The 22382-nt window shown below is 48.5% G+C and overlaps 1 protein-coding gene across 1 annotated transcript in view; it reads right to left on the reverse strand.

The window, feature by feature from the left end:
- NRBP1 (nuclear receptor binding protein 1) overlaps nucleotides 1-22382 on the reverse strand; it is a 78567-nt gene that overhangs the window by 33666 nt on the left and 22519 nt on the right. Inside the window, exons 3-7 of the mRNA XM_084624302.1 lie at nucleotides 20877-20999; nucleotides 20256-20357; nucleotides 20072-20161; nucleotides 19508-19548; nucleotides 18153-18247 (exon numbers count right to left, since the gene is read on the reverse strand). Of these exons, the coding sequence (XP_084480428.1) occupies nucleotides 18153-18247; nucleotides 19508-19548; nucleotides 20072-20161; nucleotides 20256-20357; nucleotides 20877-20999 (451 nt within the window). The remainder of the gene's footprint in view (nucleotides 1-18152; nucleotides 18248-19507; nucleotides 19549-20071; nucleotides 20162-20255; nucleotides 20358-20876; nucleotides 21000-22382) is intronic.

Raw genomic sequence — 22382 nt, forward strand, 5'->3', positions numbered from 1 at the left:
GGCAACAAAAATGATTAGGGGACTGGAACACATGAGTTATGAGGAGAGGCTGAGGGAGCTGGGATTGTTTAGCCTGCAGAAGAGAAGAATGAGGGGGGATTTGATAGCTGCTTTCAACTACCTGAAAGGGGGTTCCAAAGAGGATGGCTCTAGACTGTTCTCAATGGTAGCAGATGACAGAACGAGGAGTAATGGTCTCAAGTTGCAGTGGGGGAGGTTTAGATTGGATATTAGGAAAAACTTTTTCACTAAGAGGGTGGTGAAACACTGGAATGCGTTACCTAGGGAGATGGTAGAATCTCCTTCCTTAGAGGTTTTTAAGGTCAGGCTTGACAAAGCCCTGGCTGGGATGATTTAACTGGGAATTGGTCCTGCTTTGAGCAGGGGGTTGGACTAGATGACCTTCTGGGGTCCCTTCCAACCCTGATATTCTATGATTCTATGATAATGTGCCAATATTTAAAAAGGTAAATAGGACAGCCTGGATAACTACAGGCCAAGTCAGCCTAACACCGAACCAAAAATCAATCAGGCAAATAATGGAATGGCTGACACAGGACTCTTAATAAGGAATTAAAGGAAGATAATAGGACAATCAATATTGTATAGAAAATAGTCAAATTTATTTTTTTATATTACAAGTTTGGGTAACAAAGATAATAGTAAAAAGAAAAGGAGGACTTGTGGCACCTTAGAGACTAAAATTTATTTGAGCATAAGCTTTTGTGAGCTACAGCTCACTTCATCGGAAGTAATAGTGTTGATGTAATATACTTAGACTTCTGTAAGTCACTTAACTTGGTACTTGGGATGTAAAAGGTTAATCGGTAAGCATTAGTCTTACTGGTTAACCCGCCTTAATCGTTAACCACGACCCCAGCCGCACCACAGCTGGCCGCATCGACCCCAGCCCCATCGACCCCAGCTGCTCAATCGGTTAACCGTTTAAACAACATTTTAAACAGTATTTACATCCCTACTTAATACTACAAGTATTTTGATTGAGAAACTAGAATATAAATTTAATATGGCACATATTAAATGGATAAAAATCCTGTCAAACTGATGGGTCTGAAAATGTAATTGTAAAAGTGAAATCGTCATCAACCAAGTGTGCTTCCAGGGGATTTGTCCTTGGCATTATGGTATTTAACATTTTTATCAACATGGACGAAAACAAAACCATCACTGGTAAAGCTCGTAGATGACACAAAAATTAGAAGTGGTAAATAATGAAGAAGATAAGTCACTTATTCTGGATTGCTTGGAAAACTGGGTGCAAGCAAGCAGTGTGTGTTTTAAAAGACAAATGTAAATGTATCCATCTAGGAACAAAGAATGTACGCCATATTTACAGGATGGAGGACTTTATCCACGGAAGCAGTGACTCTGAGAAAGACCTGGGGGTTGTACTGGATTACCAGCTGAACATGAGCTCCCAGCCATGAGATTCAGTATCCACAAGGGTTAATGCGATCATTGGATGCATAAATAGGGGAATCTCAAGTAGGAGCAAAGAGGTTATTTTACCTGTGTATTTGGCCCTGGTGTGACCACTACTGGATTACTGGGTCCAGTTCTGCTTTGCACAATTCAAGAAATATGTTGATAAACTGGAGATAGTTCTGAGAAGAATGACTCAAGGATGAAAAAACAGGTCTTATAGTGACAGACAAGGAGCCCAACTTATTCATCTTAACAAGAGAGGGTTAAGGGGTGAGTTGATAATCTATAAGTATCTACATGGGGAACAAATATTAAACAACAGGCTCTTCGATTTAGCAGAGATAGGTAGAGCATGATTCCATGGTTGGCAGCCGAAGCTAGACCAGCCTCTCTCAAATGCGGCCACCATGGCCGTATGCAGCCACCAGGGGCTTTTCTTGCGGCCACAGTCTCCTGGGTGATGATGGGGGAGGGGAAGCAGTGGCCCCTCCCCCAGGGCCTGGTCCCTACCCCTTCCGGAGTCCCAAACAGTGGAGGAGCAGGCAACCAGGATGAGTTCTCCACCTTCCTATGGGTGGTGGGGCTCGGGCGTCAGCCCTAGGGAGGTGGGCAGAAGGCCCTAGCTGTGCGGCAGTGGGCTCCATCCCACAGCCACCGGGCTCTGGCCCTGGGCTTGCCCTCCCATGTTACCCCTGATCCCACTGCCTCCTCCAGTCCCCAGCAGGACCCCAGGCTCCAATCCCAGGCTCACCTCCCCACCACTAATTGCCCTGACCCATGCTGCCTCCTCCAGGCCTCCACAATTCCCTATCTATCTCCCCAGACAGGGCTTAATTTGCCCTCCAACTTGCAGGGGCCGAGTAAGTCTGCTGTGAAAAGTGATATTAACCAATATACAACTACCAATTTTCATAGTAGCAAGCTTACTAGCTAGCAAGTCTGGGGTAAAAAAGAAAAAAACTAAAAAAACATAACAGTATGTGTGTCTATTCTGTTTAGGTCCAGTAAGGAATAGAGACAACTGTATATTATTTTATTGTTGAGTCTTCAGTAAAACCTACATAAACAAATTACAATGATTTGGACATGTATATGTACATATTTATTTGTTTTTCCCTAGAGTTAATTAAGTATTTTAGGGAAAACTGTCAGAGCGGCCACCAGCAAAAGTTGGTGGTCGCACTCTGAGGCCACCAAAAAATTTGTTGTGAGATCTGCTGAGCTAGACAAATTCAGACCAGAAATAAGACAAGGGTTTTTTTGGGTTTTTTTTGTTTGTTTGTTTGTTTTGACAGCAAGGGTAATTAAACCACAAACAATTTACCAAAGGTTGTGGAAGATTCACCATCACTGACAACTTTTAAATCAAGATCGGATGCTTTTAGAAAAGTTCTCTGGCCTATGTTTTAAGCAGGTTAGATGAGATGATCACAATAGTCTCTTCTGGCCTTGAAATCTATAAATCAAATTGGTGTTTCTCTAGCTGGGTGCCACAGGGTTTGATTTCAGCTCTAGGCTACATGGTATCTTTTTCAATTACCTGGAATAAAACAAAATCATCACTGATGACATTTCAAGATGACACACAAGATAGGAGAGTGGTAAATAATCAAGAGGACAGGTCACAGATACAGAGCAATCTGGACTGCTTGGTAAGCTGCATGCAAGCAAACAATATGAATTTCAACAAGGACAAATGTAAAGTCACATCGAGGAACAAAGAATGTAGGCCATATATACAAGACAGTAGACTCTATTCTAGGAAGCAGTGAGTCTGAAAAAGTCTTGGGGACCATGGTAATTATCAGCTGAACATAAATTCCCAATGTGATGTTTGAATAGAAGGGCTAATGCAATCCTTGGATGCATAAACAGGGGAATCAAGTAGAAGTAGAGAGGATCTGTTACTGGTGCAACTGTTCCTGGAATACTATGTCCAATACTGGGGTCTGCAATTCAAGAAGGTTGATAAATTTAAGAGGGTTCAGAGAAGAGCCACAAGAACAATTGAAGAATTACAGAACATGTCTTACAGTAAGAGATTCCAGGAGCTCAATCTATTTAGCTCAGCAACGAGAAGATTAAAGGGTGACTATTACACTATACAAGTACATACATGGGGAACAGAAATATGATAGACGGCTCTCCAATCCAAGAGAAAAAAGTCTAACAAGACCCAAGGGCTGGAATCTGAAGCTAGACCAATTTAGACTGCAAATAAGACATATGTTTTCAACTGGGAGGATTAAAGCACTTTTGGAAGTGCTTACCAAAGGGCTGCGGTGGATTCTCTATCTTTTAAATAATGTTTTTTCTAAAAGATTTGCCCTAGTTCAAACAGGAATTAATTCAGGGCAAGCCTATAGCCTGTGCTATACAGGAGGTCAAACAGATGACCACAGGGATCCCTTCTGACTTTAAACCAGGGGTCTCAAACTCAAATGACCACGAGGGCCACATGAGGACTAGTATATTGGCCCGAGGGCTGCACCACTGACCACCCCCCCCACTGCCCTGGCCCTGCCCCGATTCCAACCCCTTCCCTGAAATCCCCACCCCAACTCCCCCCCCCGCCCCCAGGGGTTCAGGGTGCGACAGGGAGCTCAGGGCAGGGTGCTGGAGGTGGTTCAGGGCAGGGGGTTGGGGTGCAGGAGGGTTTCAGGAGGGCAGGTCCAGCCTGGCGCACACCGGGGTCAGGGCAGGCTCCCTGCCTGCCTGCCCTGCCCCCACGCCGCTCCAGGAAGCGGCCGGGACCTCGAGGGGCACAGGGGTCTGCATGTTGCCCTGGCCGCTCCTCCAGGTACCTTCCCCGAAGCTTCCATTGGCCGCGGTTCCCCGTTCCGGTGCGTGCCGGGCCGGAGCAGCTCTAGGTAAATGCTGGGGGAGCGGGGGTGCCATGGGGAGCTGGTGGGCCACAGAAAATAGCATGTTTGAGACCCCTGCTTTAAATCATGAATCTACGTATAATTCCACAGAGTAACTGAGCATGCTCCATGCCAGGTCTGAAGGGGCTGAGCAGGACTTACCTTGCAATTGCTCCTCCCAGCTGCCAGGGGTGCTATGGCACCAAGCACCAGAAGTGAGAGCTGGGAGACTGTCTCCTATACTGTGAATGCTCCCCCTGCTGGTGCCCAGGCAGCAAGCCAGATGCAGAGGGATGGTGGAACAAAACACCAGACAGACAGCAGAAGTCAGAGCACCAAGGGGCAGAGAAAAGGGGGCAGGGAAGGACAGGAGCAGAGAACATAGGCAAAAGATGGGGGGAGTCGCTCCAGAAAAGGGTCCGACCACTGCAGCATGCTCACTTTCTTACAAGTCCAGTTCCAAGGTTTGTTACTGAGCCATGGCATTCCTCTGATGTCTAGTCTCATCACCTCTAGCAGCAGGTCCACACTGAACATAAGTCTCCTACTCTTACTAGTTACTCAAGTGGCAGAGGGCTGTGCTGAGGATCAGAGATCCCAAACCTGCTGATGACCCAGGTTGGGAATCAATATTGTTTCATGTGATTTGTTTTTTCAATTTAAGGGTTTGTTTGCAAAGAACTTCACCTAATTTCCTAACACTCAAGTTAGGAAATGCCAATATTGAAGTTCTTTGTGCAACTCAAATGCATCTCCCTTGTGTGTGCGCAGTACGTCTTTAATTGTCTGACGACATTCTTCTCCCCCGCCACCGTAGCACACACACTGGACAGACTTGCTCTGGGAACAAATCAGGGATGTGCAGCAAATGAGCCTGTTGTCTACAGGACCAGTGCCGCCTCATCATTTGCAGGAGTTGCAAGGTACATACTGAATGAGGCAGGGGACTGCAGAAAAAGAAAAACAGTCTCATAGTTAAAGCAACTGAATGCTGCCCTGGAGAACTGGATTCTATCCATGCCTCCGCCACACAGAGAAACTACATGAAGCTGGGCCCATCACGTACACCAAACTTTTCACAGCTGGGCCACTGTGTTTCCCATTTTCTGAGTACTCAACTTAGTCACCCAGGATCTGATTTACTGAAGTGCTAATGACAGGTTTCAGAGTAACAGCCGTGTTAGTCTGTATTCACAAAAAGAACAGGAGGACTTGTGGCACCTTAGAGACTAACCAATTTATTTGAGCATAAGCTTTCGTGAGCGATGAAGTGAGCTGTAGCTCACGAAAGCTTATGCTCAAATAAATTGGTTAGTCGCTAAGGTGCCACAAGTACTCCTTTTCTTTCTGAAGTGCTAATGCTCATAGTTGCAATTGAAGTCAATGAGAGCTCTCCTCTGAACATATAAAGTCCTGTAAAATGCTTAGTCTGATAACTCAGGCCCATTGCTTCTCAAAACTGAGCACCCAAAGTTAGCTGACACTTGACAGTTTGGGCTTTAATCTGTGCCTCAGAACCCCATGTGTAAAATGGGGATACCACCGTCTCACAGGGAAATGGTGAAAAATTAATGATTAATCGTTGTAAAGAACTACGGTTCAATTATAAGAGAGCCATAGAAAACCCATGAATAAATAGTGTATTTATTACAGGGTTTGGATGGTATGCAGTAAATATGTGGGGCACACATTGAATGGATGAGAAATGATTTTTTGGAAGATATGCTTTAGTGAAGCACGTCGCTGAGCTCAATACTGGATGAAGTTCTATGGCCTGTAATATACAGAACATCAGACCAATTTTAATGGTCTCTTCTGGTCTTAAAAATAAAATCTATGCTTCTGAATAAGTTTAAGTACAATTTATGAAGCATCTAGTTTGTTTCAGAACCTCAAAACTATTTTGTGGGTGTTAACGTTGGTGTTGAGATTGTACAAACTTGGAATGATTTAAGTTTACACAGCAGCATGACCTCTGACAACATATTCATGAAAAAGGATTACAGTGATTACGTCTCTCTGCCTTGGTCTACACTAGGAGTTGAGGTCGAATTTAGCAGTGTTAAATTGATTTAACCCTGCACCCATCCACACAACGAAGCCTTTTTTTCCGACTTAAAGGACTCTTAAAATCGATTTCCTTACTCCACCCCCGACAAGGGGATTAGTGCTGAAATCAGCCTTGCCAGGTCGAATTTGGGGTACTGTGGACACAAATAGACGGTATTGGCCTCCGGGAGCTATCCCAGAGTGCTCCATTGTGACCGCTCTGGACAGCACTCTCAACTCAGATGCACTGGCCAGGTAGACAGGAAAAGGCCCACAAACTTTTGAATTTCAATTTCCTGTTTGGGCAGCGTGGCAAGCTGCAGGTGAGTGCAGAGCTCATCAGCAGAGGTGACCATGATGGAGTCCCAGAATTGCAAAAGAGCTCCAGCATGGACCGAACGGGAGGTACGGGATCTGATCGCTGTATGGGGAGAGGAATCTGTGCTATCAGAACTATGTTCCAGTTTTCAAAATGCCAAAACATTTGTCAAAATCTCCCAGGGCACGAAGGACAGAAGCCATAACAGGGACCCAAAGCAGTGCCGCGTGAAACTTAAGGAGCTGAGGCAAGCCTACCAGAAAACCAGAGAGGCAAACGGCCGCTCCGGGTCAGAGCCCAAAACATGCCGCTTCTATGATGAGCTGCATGCCATTTTAGGGGGTTCAGCCACCACTACCCCAGCCGTGTTGACTCCTTCAACAGAGATGGAGGCAACACGGAAGCAGGTTTTGGGGATGAGGAAGAGGATGATGAGGTTGTAGATAGCTCACAGCTAGCAAGTGGAGAAACCGTTTTTCCCGACAGCCAGGAACTGTTTCTCACCTTGGACCTGCAGCCAGTACCCCCTGAACCCACCCAAGGCTGCCTCCCAGACCCGTCAGGCAGAGAAGGGACCTCTGGTGAGTGTACCTTTTAAAATACTATACATGGTTTAAAAGCAAGCATGTTTAATGATTAATTTGCCCTGGCATTCGCGGCTCTCCTGGATGTACTCGCAAAGCCTTTGCAAAAGCTTTCTGGGGAGGGCAGCCTTATTCCATCCACCATGGTAGGACACTTTACCACTCGAGGCCAGTAACACGTACTCTGGAATCATTGTAGAACAAAGCATCGCAGTGTATGTTTGCTGGCATTCAAACAACATCCGTTCTTTATCTCTCTGTGTTATCCACAGGAAAGTGATTTCATTCAGGGTCACCTGGTTGAAATAGGGTGCTTTTCTTAAGGGGACATTCAGAGGTGCCCGTTCCTGCTGGGCTATTTTCCTGTAGCTGAACAAACGTTCCCCGCTGTTAGCCACGAGGACGTGGGAAGGATGAGGGGCTAGCCACACGGTGGGGGGAGGCAAAATGCGACCATGGAACGAAAGCACATGTGCTATGTATGTAATGTTAACAGCAAGGTTTACCTTGAAAGAGTGTACCCATTGTTCTATAAAATGTGTCTTTTTAAATACCACTGTCCCTTTTTTTCCCTCCACCAGCTGCATGTGTTTCAAGGATCACAGGATCTTCTCCTTCCCAGAGGCTAGCGAAGATTAGAAGGCGAAAAAAATGCACTCACGATGAAATGTTCTCTGAGCTCATGCTGTCCTCGCACACAGAGAGCACAGACGAATGCGTGGAGGCACACAATGTCAGAGTGCAGGAAAGCACAAAATGACCGGGAGGAGAGGTGGCAGGCTGAAGAGAGGGCTAAAGCTGAAAGGTGGCAGCAGCGTGATGAGAGGAGGCAGGATTCAATGCCGAGGCTGCTGGAGGATCAAACTAATAGGCTCCAACGTATGGTTGAGCTGCAGGAAAGGCAGCAGGAGCACAGACCGCCCCTACAGCCCCTGTGTAACCAACTGCCCTCCTCCCCAAGTTCCATAGCCTCCTCACCCAGACGCCCAAGAACACGGTGGGGGGGCCCTCCAGCCACCCAGCCACTCCACCCCAGAGGATTTCCCAAGCAACAGAAGGCTGGCATTCAATAAGTTTTAAAGTTTTAAACTTTTAAAGTGCTGTGTGGCCTTGTCCTTCCCTCCTCCACCACCCCTCCCGGGCTACATTGGCAGTTATCCCCCTATTTGTGTGATGAATTAATAAAGAATGCATGAATGTGAAGCAACAATGACTTTATTGCCTCCGCAAGCGGTGATCGAAGGGAGGAAGGGAGGGTGGTTAGCTTACAGGGAAGTAGAGTGAACCAAGGGGAGGGGGGTTTCATCAAGGAGAAACAAAAAACTTTCACACCGTAGCCTGGCCAGTCATGAAACTGGTTTTCAAAGCTTCTCTGATGCGCAGCGCGCCCTGCTGTGCTCTTCTAACCGCCCTGGTGTCTGGCTGCGCGTAACCAGCAGCCAGGCGATCTGCCTCAACCTCCCACTCCACCATAAACGTCTCCCCCTTACTCTCACAGACATTGTGGAGCGCACAGCAAGCAGTAATAACAATGGGAATATTGGTTTCACTGAGGTCTAACCGAGTCAGTAAACTGCGCCAGCGCTCTTTTAAACATCCAAATGCACATTCTACCACCATTCTGCACTTGCTCAGCCTGTAGTTGAACAGCTCCTGACTACTGTCCAAGCTGCCTGTGTACAGCTTCATGAGCCATGGCATTAAGGGGTAGGCTGGGTCCCCAAGGATACATATAGGCATTTCAACATCCCCAACAGTTATTTTCTGGTCTGGGAATAAAGTCTCTTCCTGCAGCTTTTGAAACAGACCACAGTTCCTGAAGATGTGAGCATCGTGTACCTTTCCCGGCCATCCCATGTTGATGTTGGTGAAACGTTCCTTGTGATCCACCAGTGCTTGCAGCACTATCGAAAAGTACCCCTTGCGGTTTATGTACTCACCGGCTTGGTGCTCCGGTGCCAAGATAGGGATATGGGTTCCGTCTATGGCCCCACCACAGTTAGGGAATCCCATTGCAGCAAAGCCATCCACTATGATCTGCACATTTCCCAGGGTCACTACCCTTGATAGCAGCAGATCTTTGATTGTGTTGGCTACTTGCATCACAGCAGCCCGCACAGTAGATTTGCCCACTCCAAATTGATTCCCAACTGACCGGTAGCTGTCTGGTGTTGCAAGCTTCCACAGGGCTATTGCCACTCGCTTCTCAATTGTGATGGCTGCTCTCATCTTGGTATTCTTGTGCCTCAGGGCAGGGGAAAGCAAGTCACAAAGTTCCATGAAAGTGCCCTTACGCATGCGTAAATTTCGCAGCCACTAGGAATCGTCCCAGACCTGCAACACTATGCAGTCCCACCAGTCTGTGCTTGTTTCCCGAGAACCCAGAATCGACATTCCACTGCATGAACCTGCCCCATTAGCACCACAATGCCCACATTGTCAGGGCCCGTGCTTTGAGAGAAGTCTGTGTCCATGTCCTCATCACTCTCGTCACCGCGCTGACGTCGCCTACTCACCCAGTTTCGCTTTGCCAGGTTCTGGTGCTGCATATACTGCTGGATAATGCGTGTGGTGTTTAATGTGCTCCTAATTGCCAAAGTGATCTGAGCAGGCTCCATGCTTGCCGTGGTATGGCGTCTGCACAGAAAAAAGGCGCGGAACGATTATCTGCCATTGCTCTGACGGAGGGAGGGGCAACTGACGACATGGCTTACAGGGTTGGCTTACAGGAAATTAAAATCAACAAAGGGGGTGGCTTTGCGAGAAACTGAATGGCCCCCTTAAGGATAGAACTCAAAACTGGGTTTAGCAGGCCGTTGATTTCACAGAGGGAGGGAGGAGAAAATGAATACAAAACAAATCTGGTCTATTTCTTGTTTTGATCCACTTCATCTATCTTTATACATCTTGCTGGCAGCAGACTGTGCAGTAGGATTGCTAGCCATCGTCATCTCCTGGGTGCTCGGCAGAAGACAGTGCAGTATGACTGCTGGCCATCGTCTTCTGCTGGCTGCAGATTAAAAGACAGTGCACTGCCGGTAGGACTGAATCGCCATGAGACGAAACTTAAAAGGGAAATGACTTGACTGAATCACTCCCATGTTTGCCCAGGAGCCCCTGACCTCATCGAGGTCAGCTAAAAGAGCACCCTGGACTACGGCGACGATGGCTACCAGTCGTACTGCACTGTCTGCTGCCGAAAGGCAATAAACTGCTGCTGTGTAGCAATGCAGTACCGCGTCTGCCAGCACCCAGGAGACATATGGTGATGGTTAGCTGAGCGGGCTCCATGCTTTCCGTGGTATGGCGTCTGCACAGGTAACTCAAGAAAAAAGGCGCAAAACGATTGTCTGCCCTTGCTTTCACGGAGGGAGGGAGGGAAAGGGGGCCTGACGATATGTACCCAGAACCACCCGCGACAATGTTTTAGCCCCATCAGGCATTGGGATTTCTACCCAGAATTCAAATGGGCGGTGGAGACTGCGGGAACTGTGGGATAGCCACCCACAGTTCAACGCTCCAGAAGTCGATGGTTGCCTTGGTATTGTGGACACACTCCGCCGACTACATGCACTTAGAGCATTTGTGGGGGGACACACACAATCGACTGTATAAAAACACTTTCTACAAAACCGACTTCTATAAATTCAACCTAATTTTGTGTGTAGACATACCCTCTCTCTCTCTCTCTCTCTCCAAGACAGACATCCTGCCATCACTTCCCAAATTCTACTGTATAACTTGTGCATCATTAGGATCAAGGGGTGGATTTATGTTGTGTGCAGTCCATAATGTGTACATAGTTTAGTGCTGCTGTCAGTGGCAATACAGAGGCAGAGGACACAAAATAGAAGTAACAATCATATTCTAGTGGTCAATATGGGAGTTTTGACCCCCATCAAACCCATTGTAGCTTCAGGCAAAGAAGACAGAATGGTTGAGTGACCTTGTGCATTAAGGGGGGGAAGAGAGTCCAAGATACCAAAGTAATCCCTGTCCTAGTTCCTGCAACACTAAACACGTACACTATGAAGTGACAAATGCGACTTACATGCCGCCTGTTAGAGATATGAAAATGACAATATGACATGCCCTGAACACCAGGTGATAAATTCAAAGAGTGGAAAAAATGACCAAGTCCAACTGGATGCACGAAGAACAGCTACACACTGGCTAACATTTTCAAGTGCATCTAAGTGACTGAGGAGTCTAATTCCCAGCTCTCATGAGCCAAAAGTGTGAGGGGATAACGCAGTAAAACTCATTCCAGTCTTTTGGTCTAGCTCTCAAGAGACTGGCTGAGAAAGCCTGAAGTTTGAAGGAGGTCTCACTGCTGTTCCAGCAAAACTGAGGTCCCATGAGGGTTTTTTTTCCCCTCTGCAGGCGTCTCCAAGACCACTGAGTAGCTAACAATACAGCATTTCCCAGGGGGCACTGCCGTACGTTATCGGTTGCGATCTTAGCTTTGTTTATAGGCAGAATGGTGTAATAACTATGAAGTAACACCTCCTGAGGGCTGAAAGCCCAGCAGCCATGAGGTGGGCAATCAGTGCCCAGTGCAGAAGGATTTTCTGGGTGATGGTGCTGAAGCTGCTCCCAACAACAGGTTGCATTTTGTCCCAACATATGTCCCCACTGCAGCGCTGTAACGTGCTTACTGACACAATGCTCCTTGTGTGCCACACCTTCCCCTCCACACTCCAGAGCAGCCTGCTGGGGAGAGGGATTTGTCCAGTCACTTGACACTTTTCAGAGCCAGACTCTCAGCACAATATGCTGCCACCTAATTCTTAGCTCCCTTGCAGATCAGACTCTGGAAAAAGGAGATCTGCTATACTGCTAAGACCACACGACACCCAATAACTTCACCATCAACGCGAAGAGACTCTGGACCAGCCACCTTGGGAGAGGCTTTGGTCTACCCCTACTGTAGAACATCTGCAGACATGGGGAACCCACAGAGTTTATTCTGACAGCCCCTTAGGTGGTGGTGACTAGGGTTTGGGGAAAGCGGAGCATTGCCCCATAATCGTTCCCATTTGACAGAAGGTGGAACAGGATCACTAAGGGTGGACTCCTTGTTTGTTTCCTCATGTCAAACCCAACATGGTTATGAATTAAGTAAACCAAGGGGGCAATCCAACAGCCCCTGCCATTGCTCCACCCAAAAGCTTCAGCAAACTCCCTGCCCACAAACACACGTGAGCTCAGGTGAGCTCACTGAATGCCAAAGGCCTGGCTAGGGAGAGATGGGCCTCATTTCACAGCTACGGGCTCACCTGGGTGGAAGATCTGCCTAGTCACCAGGTGCAGAACACATTTCGTTGAAACATTCAGATTGAAAACAAAATGTCTATGGGGTTAAAGCTACAAGCAAGCTGCAGGGTGTCCAAGCAAGAAGCAGAGCCTGGTCTAAGTCTGGCCCTCAGCCAAGCCCCGCAGAGCAGCAGCAGGTAAGAGCCAGATGTACATGGAGAGCTTGGCTTCGAGCAGTCAGAACAATGCATTTATCTCGCTTGACATGCAAGAGCTGGCATGCAATGAGGGCCACAGACTAGTGCAGTCTAAGAACAAGGAGAAGGGACAGAACTAACATTTAGAAGACTTCACACAAGGCAGTGTCCCTCTCTGTAAGGCTTTGGCTGGGAGCACAAGGAATAGATTATCTCCCAGAACAGGACAGGGCTATTGCTGGCAGGGGGGGCCTATGCTGGACAGTTTTATACACCAGCCTTATAGCAAGGGAACACCGTATAGATAAGTTATATATTATATATATAATGAACATTATATATATAGTGACACAGTCACATCACAGGAGCGGAGAAGTTTGCTCACCATTAGCAAAAATCCTATGAAAGACTGTTGGTAACAGAGCAGCCCGTAAGCGGGAAGTAAAACAAGATAGAAGTCGATGAGTTGATGAAACAGCAAGCACTTAACATCAATACAGACAGCTGGGTAGAACCAGGCAAAACAGGGACAAAAGGAAGAGGCTGGCTGCCCTTTCAATAGCCCTCACACCTGCTGACTCTAAGCCAGGAGCATGATGCCTCTACACACCAAGAACTGTAGAGGGCAAAGGAGAGGTGGGCTCTGGGGGCCTCTCACACCCACCAGGGCATTATGTTCGAGACTCTGGGCTTTTGAGGAGGCTGAAATTCCAACCACGTCACTCAGCCACCATTGTCCAGTGACCAGTCCCTGTGCCCATGCTCAGCGGGCAGATATGGGCAGCATGTTGCTGGGAGTAGAGCTAACACCCCACATGGATTTTAGCAGTCGCACCCATACCACATGCCTTGGCACTCAATTTGTTTTGCTGTCTGGATGAACACAAACTTCAGGTCAAGTCCCATGTTCCCCGAGCACCCACAGTGGGGATTTAGTGATGGCTGGGTTATACAGAGACACACTGGATGTATCCAACCCAAAAGCCCAACAAGCACGTTTAGAGGACAAAAAGGTGCTTGTGGCAAGTGGTGAATGGCCCAAGGCAGACTCTACGAATATCTTCGGGACTCTCCCACAAAAGCTACCCTTACAGCCCTTGGGGACCAACACAGAATATCAGGGTTGGAAGGGACCTCAGGAGGTCATCTAGTCCAACCCCCTGCTCAAAGCAGGACCAATCCCCAACATGTTCCAAAGCCACCCACACCCAGTCACTGAAGAAATGACTATATAATCTTTTGGGGGAGCACAATACACCACCCAGTCAGATTTCACTGAGGGCAGCCCCAGAATTCATCAGCAGACCCAGACTTCAGTTTAAGAGTTTCCAATTCTGCTATGCATTTAAAAGTTGCCCTATGCAAGGTATTGCTCACCAAGAGCAAACAGTTCCCAATGATGCACCTACAGAGCTCCTCCATACCACAGGCTGGCTCTCACATTCACAGCCCCCTGGGCTCAGGCCTCTGCTAACACCTACAAAGTGACTCCCAAGAAGTCTGTGAACCTGGAGAGAAAAGTCCTCAGCCATATTCCACACTGGAGCTTCCAGTTCACATCACATTCTTCTCCCCGCTTCTGCCTAAAGGGCCCTGCCTGACAGCCCCTTAGGTCCAACCCAGCATCTCCCTGGAATCTCCTTCCTCCAGGATCCCTTCTCCTAGACAGTACCACCCCCACCTCTGCCACCATGGCAGCTTTCTCCCCCGACCCACCCAAAGGATCTCCAGGCCACGAACCCTTCAGAAGCAAGCTGCATTTTCAAAAGAAAGCCCCCTGCAACATCGGAGAGATTATAATCACTGCAGCCAATGCGAGAGGAAAGGCAATTGCCATCCTAACCACAGCGCCCTCCTGACAGTAAGATAGGGGCTCTGGGAACATCGTCTGGTGAAATGCACAGGGAAGCAGGCAGCTTTTAGTTCTAGGTGATTTAAACTGAACACAAGAAGTTGACAGAGTAGCTCAAAACATTCTCTCTCTCCCCCACAACATTCTGACTTGGAGAAAGAAGTGCCGGTATCTCCCTTGCTCTGGCCACAGCCTTCCCAGTCCCCTTACTCCCTGTGCCTTAATAACTCCCCTCTCCGCTATCCCTAAACCCACTTTTTATGTGAGAAAAAGACCACATGGGCTCAGGAACAGATGGACTGCTGCCCCAGCACTGTGTGGCCTTTGCACTATACCCATCACTATCCCATATCCTTTGTCCATCCCAACCCACCTCTTTGTCAGATGATCCCCTTCATCCACAGCTCTATTTACTGCTCTGCAGCTTACCACTCCCCACACCCTCCAACAACCAGTTTCTGAGACACTGGTACCCAGACTGGGCTTCTTGATTGTCCTTCCTTCTTGCAAGTCCCACCTCCCCCTCAGGGTGCCTATGAAGAATGGGTGAAGAAAAGGGATTGTATTGCTCCAGGACTGCATGTAGAGCTGGACCAGTCCTGCCCCTGCACATGCTACCTCAACTCCAAATATTGCACAGGGAGCACTGCGTAGCTGGGCTGCCAGGCAGGCAACAAGCTGCCTTGCCTCCTGCAGGTGCACTAGAGGCTACAGTACCCAATCGATAGTGTTACATTATTTAAAGGAGCCAGCTGCCCCAGAAGCACCATGCACCTTTAACATTTCCAGCCCAGCTGGAGTTATGCGTTCTTCCTTTAAACAGGGCAACGTGGCGGCTTCCCCCATCCTCCTGCTCCCAGTGCCAGCTTCACCTGCTGCTTCAGCCCAAAGAGAACTGAACCTGCTCTCACTTTCATGCCCTTCTGTTCTAACAGAGCAGTGCAGTGAGGGACAGCACTGGGCATATAGGGGCATCTGAGTTCTGCTTTTCTGTGCATTGCCAGTCACTGCTCCCCCTCACTGTCAGAACTGAGCTACTTACCAATTCCTTTCAATTACACACAGGATAGTAAGGGTTCTCAAAGTTTGGCTAGTCCCTGAAAAGTGACTAAATGGCAACATAGGCTCCATATTTATTGCCTGAAGAATCCTAGAGTACCATAAACTCTCCCTATGATTTGAGGGTCACACTGGTTTTGCTGGCTCCCATAGTCAGAGGGAATAGAGATCACGCAGTTGGAATGCACTTAGCTATTCAGACTGGACTCCAGCTCCCTCTCCTATAGCTGTGTGGGCGCTGTAGGAGGGGGAATGAGGTCACTGGTGTCAGCAGCTCTGACTCTAGGGCACGCTGGGAGGAGAGCTACTACACAGAGTGGAGCTTTTATGATCATAGACCCATTTTAGTGTTCATCTCCTTTACTTAAAAGAAATGTTTCAATCAGAGATTCCGATCATTCTTCTTCTATACGTAAGGAAAAAGGAAAAAAGGTCCCAGCTAGCACAATCTGTAGCTGAGTGGGGAGGGCTGCCTACTAGTAACTAATTCTGAGTATTGCCTCTGCATATTCACGCTTACGGGATATACCCTCCCCAGTGCTGGGGGAAGATCTTTTAGAAAGCACAACCTGTTAGGCCACTTGTGCACCTTTGCGCTACACCGTCCTTAGAAAGGCTGCAAGGCTCCAACTGCTTCACTTCCTTCAATACACACTAGAAAAACAAAACCCAGGCAAAGGCAGGCAGGCAGCATGCCTATGCAAAGGCGACACTCAAAGACCCATGACAACCTCCTTCAAGGCAGCCTCTGCATAGTCCCATTTGTGGGAGTCCAGCAAGCAGTACACCCCCAGGAAGGCGTATGAGAAGTGTTAAAGACTGTCATTCCAAATCAAGCCTCAGATCTAAAATACCAAGTCAAGAGTAGATTCCTTCTCTGAATGAAGTGCTGACTCAATCAGAAAACCTGCAACTGCATGCGATTCTTACCAATGAGGAAGGGGAGGATGCATAGTTCACAGATCCAGTCAAGTCTCCTTCCTGTAGTATCAATGGGCTGAACTTGGGGAATGATGGTGGGCAAGTGGTTTGCCAACAAGGGGGAAATCAGACATGCAACTCCTGGGAAGTGTTCCCAAATGTAGATTTATCAGAAAGACAATGGAGTAAGCACCAGGGCCCTGAGAGCTCCCCACTCTGGCTAAAGGATCACAGGGCTCAATGCACAGCCTAATCCACTGGTCTGATGGGGATGTTCCTCTGCAGTGATCCCCAAGGAATACAATGTCTATAGAGGATTTCCAACATTTTCATCCTATGCGAGTTCGAAGCCTCTGACACCTGCTGTATGGAGTCTAACTTCCGTGGAGAAGCAGAGTTTGGTTGTCTGATTTAGAAGGAATACAGATACCATAAGTGGTATACATTTGAGATGAGGACACCAGTGTCCCTTTGGAGCACAGTGAAGGAGGATCAGCCACAAAAACTGTAGGCATGATCATGTTTGCATGTTCTCTTTAGTTAACAGGTGAAACAAGCGGGTTCAAAGGGCAAATCAAACTGATACAGGTCACAAGTCAGCCTGAATATTATTCGCTAGGGCCTTGGCCTTTGGATGGATTTGCTAGTGATGATGGAATGACCAAAGACAGCAACATTGTCAGCTGGAGGGTGGTATGCCAAGATGGCAGACAGCGCACCGTGGTTGCAGACAAAGTCTTAGAGGCCTTAAGAACAGCAACACAGATGAGATGGAGGCAGAGAGCAGGCACATTGCTTTTCACCGCCCTAGGAAATGCCTGCCCAACTTCTGACATTCACATTTCAGTGGGGATGACTTCCCGGACTGGAAGCCAATTTTCTGCACGTGGAGGCCTAGTCCGAGTCAGACGATGTTCTGTGGCCCAGACCAGATGCAGTGACTCTAGGCTGGCGTGCGTGGTGAGGCAAGAGGTCTGAACAATGGTAGAAGAGGCACACATGCACCAACACGGTTAGGCACAGGCCAAGGCCATCACTACGAGATGAACTGTGTCCCCACTGTCAGCAGCTAGCCATGCGAAAGGAACCAAAGGGGTAGGGGCCACAGAATCCTTCCATTACTTTGGCTCTGAACAGTTGTTGCCCCCAAGAGGGCGCTCATGTGGCCTCAGGGGACAATTTTCCAGGGAGTTCTCAAAAGTCAACAGCACTGGGGGTGACTAAGTGTGAATAGGCAGAGGCAGGTATAGTCCTTGGGGAAGGCCTGATTGTGAGGAGAGGCTTAAACAACTGAGGACTCTGCCCGAACACCCGACCTGGGAATTTCCAGTACCATTTTTACTTTCAATTCCTCGCCTCAAGGACACGAACTAAACCCAGACCTAACTGCCTGGAAGGGAAAGCAATTTGTGCCACCGAGCCCCTCTGTGCCCCAGGAACAGAAGAGGCAGGACATACCCTCCTGCCCAGCCCTCTCCCCACTCTGGTGAGGGGCAGCGGTAGTACTTACATAGCCCCCCCTCAGTAGCTCAGGAATTAGGCGCCCACTACTGATGGACCACGTTAACTGCTTTGTCGTCGAGGATCACCTCTGGAGAGTCTTACCTGACCCAATCTTGATCAGTCCATTGTGCTGAATAAAGATGGTGTCACAGGTCAGGTTGCCGTGGATGATTGGGGGATCACAGGAGTGGAGGTAGCTGGGAATTCAGAACAGAACACTGGTGAAAAGAGTGCAGTGGGAAGGGGAACACCCCAGCTCCTCCCTGCCCTGCTGGAAAGGCAACATTACAGAAAAGAGTATTTACAATACCAGGGCAATACAATTCAGGAACTGGGTGTGCACAGTCTTTGGGTGAGGAGACAAAGAATAAGACAAAATAAAACTGGCTCCTGCTAAGGGACCCCAGGAAAGGAAACTATCTCTGACCAACTCTTGGAGCCCAAAAGCCCAGGATACCACAAATGGAGGATGGGGTGGGAAGGGAAGGGAAGGGAAGGGAAGGAAGAGAAATATTACTTGTCCTGATGTCTGATGAGAATACCACCACAGGGGTTTCAAAAATGTTCAGACGTTATACTGAGACAAACCAAAGTCTGAAAGCAGAGTCCACCCCAAAAGGAACACCCATTCTGATCTTATTTACTGGGAACCAAGAAGGTACCCAGTATTGTACAGACGTTAGACCTAGCCCTTGTCCCAGCGAGCATGCAGTCTAGTACGTGCACACATACACGCAGTTCAGATACCCGGATCAAGAAGGGCCTCTCAGGTACCATAGACACACACCTTGGCCTACTAGATATTTATACCTTGCACATCAGTGTGGTTTCCATGCGGTCGAGGTAAGCTAAATCCCCAGAGCTGACTGTCTTTGGGCGCATGTGTTTAGACAAGGGGTTCTTAGCAGAGAGCCATCAGTTCCGGAACTTATTCCCCAGCCCTTGGCCTAGGCTCTTTAAAGAGCCAGAAGTAGAGATTATATCTACCCTGCATCTTTTGTTAGCCAAGTTAGCAGCCTGAGGGGCTCACTGGATGCCCAACTATTTCTGGATATCTGTACTTGGCAAAAATGGTAGTGATGGGATGATTCAGGCCTTCCTCTTTGCAAGGCTGCATATTTCATTCTAGTTTTGTAACTTGCTAGTGATGTGGTGAATGAGTTTACAATTTAAAAAGTAACCTGGGGCTCACAGGACCAGTGTCCCCAGCTGCCTGCAGGACCAGTCTGAATCTGCCTCTGGTCCGTGGGAGGGGCAGGATTACCAGCAGAAGAGGAAGTGGGGAGGAGGTCGTCATATTTGAAACCAAGTCTACTAGTAAGAGTAGTTTTTTCTAGACTGCCTAATTAGTAGGCTGCACACTTCCATCCCACAGCTAACCAGGAAGACTGGCTCAGACTGCCGAACTCCAGAACAGCTGGCCATTCATACACAGGGCATCTCCCTACTTCACCTACCTGAGAGCAGAGAGGATCTGGGTGCACCAGCGCTTCCAGGCCTAAAAATACAAGGTGAAGTACAAGCCACAATCAGCAAGTAGGACTAACTGCTACCAATTCAGCTCATCTGGAGGAAGGCACCTCTCCTGCTGCAGCCCGGCCTCTAAGCTCCAGCCCATCCCAGCTGTACTGGTGAATGGTAACCCTGGATCCCCACTCCCATGCTCAACCCAGCCCCCACAGTCATGCAGTGACCAAGAAATCCCCCACCGCCTTTCTGTACTCTAGGATGACTGCAGAGCCCCTCCTTCCACTCAGGTACATGCAGGTGTGCACAATCTGTGCACTTCTCAAAACTAGCTCATTCCCTCTGCAGAGTTACATCAACCTGCCTGATGCTTCCCTGGAGAGCCACCCCTAGCTATGCTGGCCGACTTTGCCAGGGATAGCAGCTGAATGGAGCTTCTACTGTAGGCAGGGACAGAGCAAACCCCAACCATAAGCAAGGGGCCTGTGAAAAGAGCTCTCCAGAGGAGAGACGGCCCAGTCAAAGCAGGGCACACATGCAGGAGGAGAGATTACCTTTTCATTCATTGTCTTGTGGTTCTTCTTTGTCTTCTTCAGGAACTGTTTCAAGCTGCCTGAGGACATGTACTCAGTGATGAAAATCACCTGCAAGGGACAAGATGAGACATTACCTGCTGCTTCCCCTCTAGCCCACAGTATCCCCAGCGAGTGGATAAGAGGAGCTTCTTACGCCACTTACCCTGGCCTTGTTCTCCTTTACATCAGCCCAGTACTTGTGGAATTTCACAATATTCAAGTGTTCCAGCTGGATCAGGTTGTCAAAGACAGCTTTAACCTTCTCCTGTGACAACCAGACAAGCAGAACCACATTACCACCCTAAGCCAAGGAACATTCCCATCCATTCCCCAACCTTCTCTTCTCCTATGTCTGAGTCCCGAGACGTTCCAACGCCATGCACTACCCCATGGCATTGTTCCAGCTGGTGTGCCTAACACTAGCAGCATCTGACCCCCAATGCTGCTACAAACTGTGAGCCTTGCCCCCTAACTATGGCTGGACATTATTTGGCCACAGATATTGACGGATTCAAACCGTGTTCCACATCCAGGGAGCAGAGCCTGACAGAACCAGTCTGTCATCCTTTCTGCACTGGAAGCGCAACACAGTTCAGTTCCAAGCATGCCCAGAGCTCTGCACGTCCAGTTGCAGAATCAGAGCAATTCAGCACTCCTCTCAGACCGGCTGGGTTTGTAACTCTGTGCTATGTAACTATGCTCAGCCACCATGGTCTATGATCCCCACCTGGCCACAGGGCACATTCTTGGCACAAGGTGCAGGACAGCCTCCACCCTAACTTACCTCCTGAAGCTTAAAATTCTTGCGCTCAGAAAATTGAACCTCATTCCAAACAACTTCCACACCTTCTTCTGTATCCATCGCCAGGTAGGCACTATCAATCCCAGGGACATTGCGCTGATTCACCTGGACAGATAGATGGGGACAGATGTGAAGCCTAAGGCAGGGAAACACCACCACCACCAGTCACTCATCTATAGCTTCCTCCTACGCTGAGCTTACAGCCTCAGCTCCACTTAGTCACAGGGTGCAGTCTGAGACTTGGTTATTCATGTAAGGTATGGTCTGTCCCAGCAGAGTCTACACTCTAAGCCACATGTGTAGAGGCAGACCAGGAGTCATGTGGGCGGGAGAGGAGGGAATGCTCTAGGGAGAGAACTTTTTGCACAGATATTAGCTTGTCATTTGAGTTGCCTCATGGCATTGATTTGTTTGTATCGTTTATGATATTTTTAGTTCTATCAGAATCATGCCCCCATGCAGATCCAGGGGGTGAAGAGAGGACCCGCACGTGGAAACCAAGCAGACATGAAGTGTGAGGAGGGATTTGCAAGGAGTGATGTTGCTTGAAGCACAGAAGGAGGGAAGTCATTTCAGACACAGGGGAATCAAGACAGTTGTGAGATGCATAGCTGTCTACACAGTTGTTGCGCCAATTTAGGTAGAACAGATTGAAACAGTTGATAGTACTTTAGCTGGCATCAGCAGGCTTACCAATGAACAGCTATAACCCAGTGCGAGTGTGCCCGCACTTGAGATGTGCGCAGACGAGCTCCAAGGAAGTATCTAGACGAGCAGACAAAGCATGAGAGGGACAAAGATGCCTTCATACAGATAAGCTTTTAAGAGCCAAGGAGAGCCTAAGAGAAAGGTGCTTGAATGCAAGTTAGAGAGACTTGAAGAAGAGCAAGTCACAGCAGCAGGAAACGTTGCAGTCCCTTGCTACTGGTAAGGTACATTTTCCCATGACATGCAGCAGCTGCCGCCAAGGATCTACTAGGAACATGGCCTGCATGTCCCTGCTGCCAGAAGCCAAGCAGGTGGAGCCAGTCTGAGAAATAGCTGTTGTTGGAGTCGCTCAAGAAGCAGGAAAGACCTGCAGAAGGAGGCTGCATGTCTGCATAGAATCTGGGAGACAGAGGACTTCACCGATGGGATGCACATCGAAGCATCTGGGACAGAGGATGGTAGCCGACTACACGTGACTAGAGCATCACCAGAGGAAGGAGGAAAACAGTCTGCTCTGCAGGGAGTAGATTGGCCACTTGGAGCAGTTCTCCACCCCGATCCCCAACCCAGCATGGTCAAGCACCAGTATGCTGCACTGGCAACATGAGGTGAGGAGCAGACCCCAATGGCTGAGGAGGAGCCACCTCCTCACAAGGCTGGGAGCCTCATGGCCACCCAAGAGAAGGCAGCATAGAAAGCTAGTTGTCAGGGACTCTTCTGTAGGGGATGGAGGTATCTATCTACTGACCTGATGTCCCATGTGGAGTGCTGCCTGCCTAG

This window comes from Lepidochelys olivacea (genome assembly GCF_965140295.1).
Source record: "Lepidochelys olivacea isolate rLepOli2 genome assembly, chromosome: 3".
Lineage (NCBI taxonomy): Eukaryota > Metazoa > Chordata > Testudines > Cheloniidae > Lepidochelys > Lepidochelys olivacea.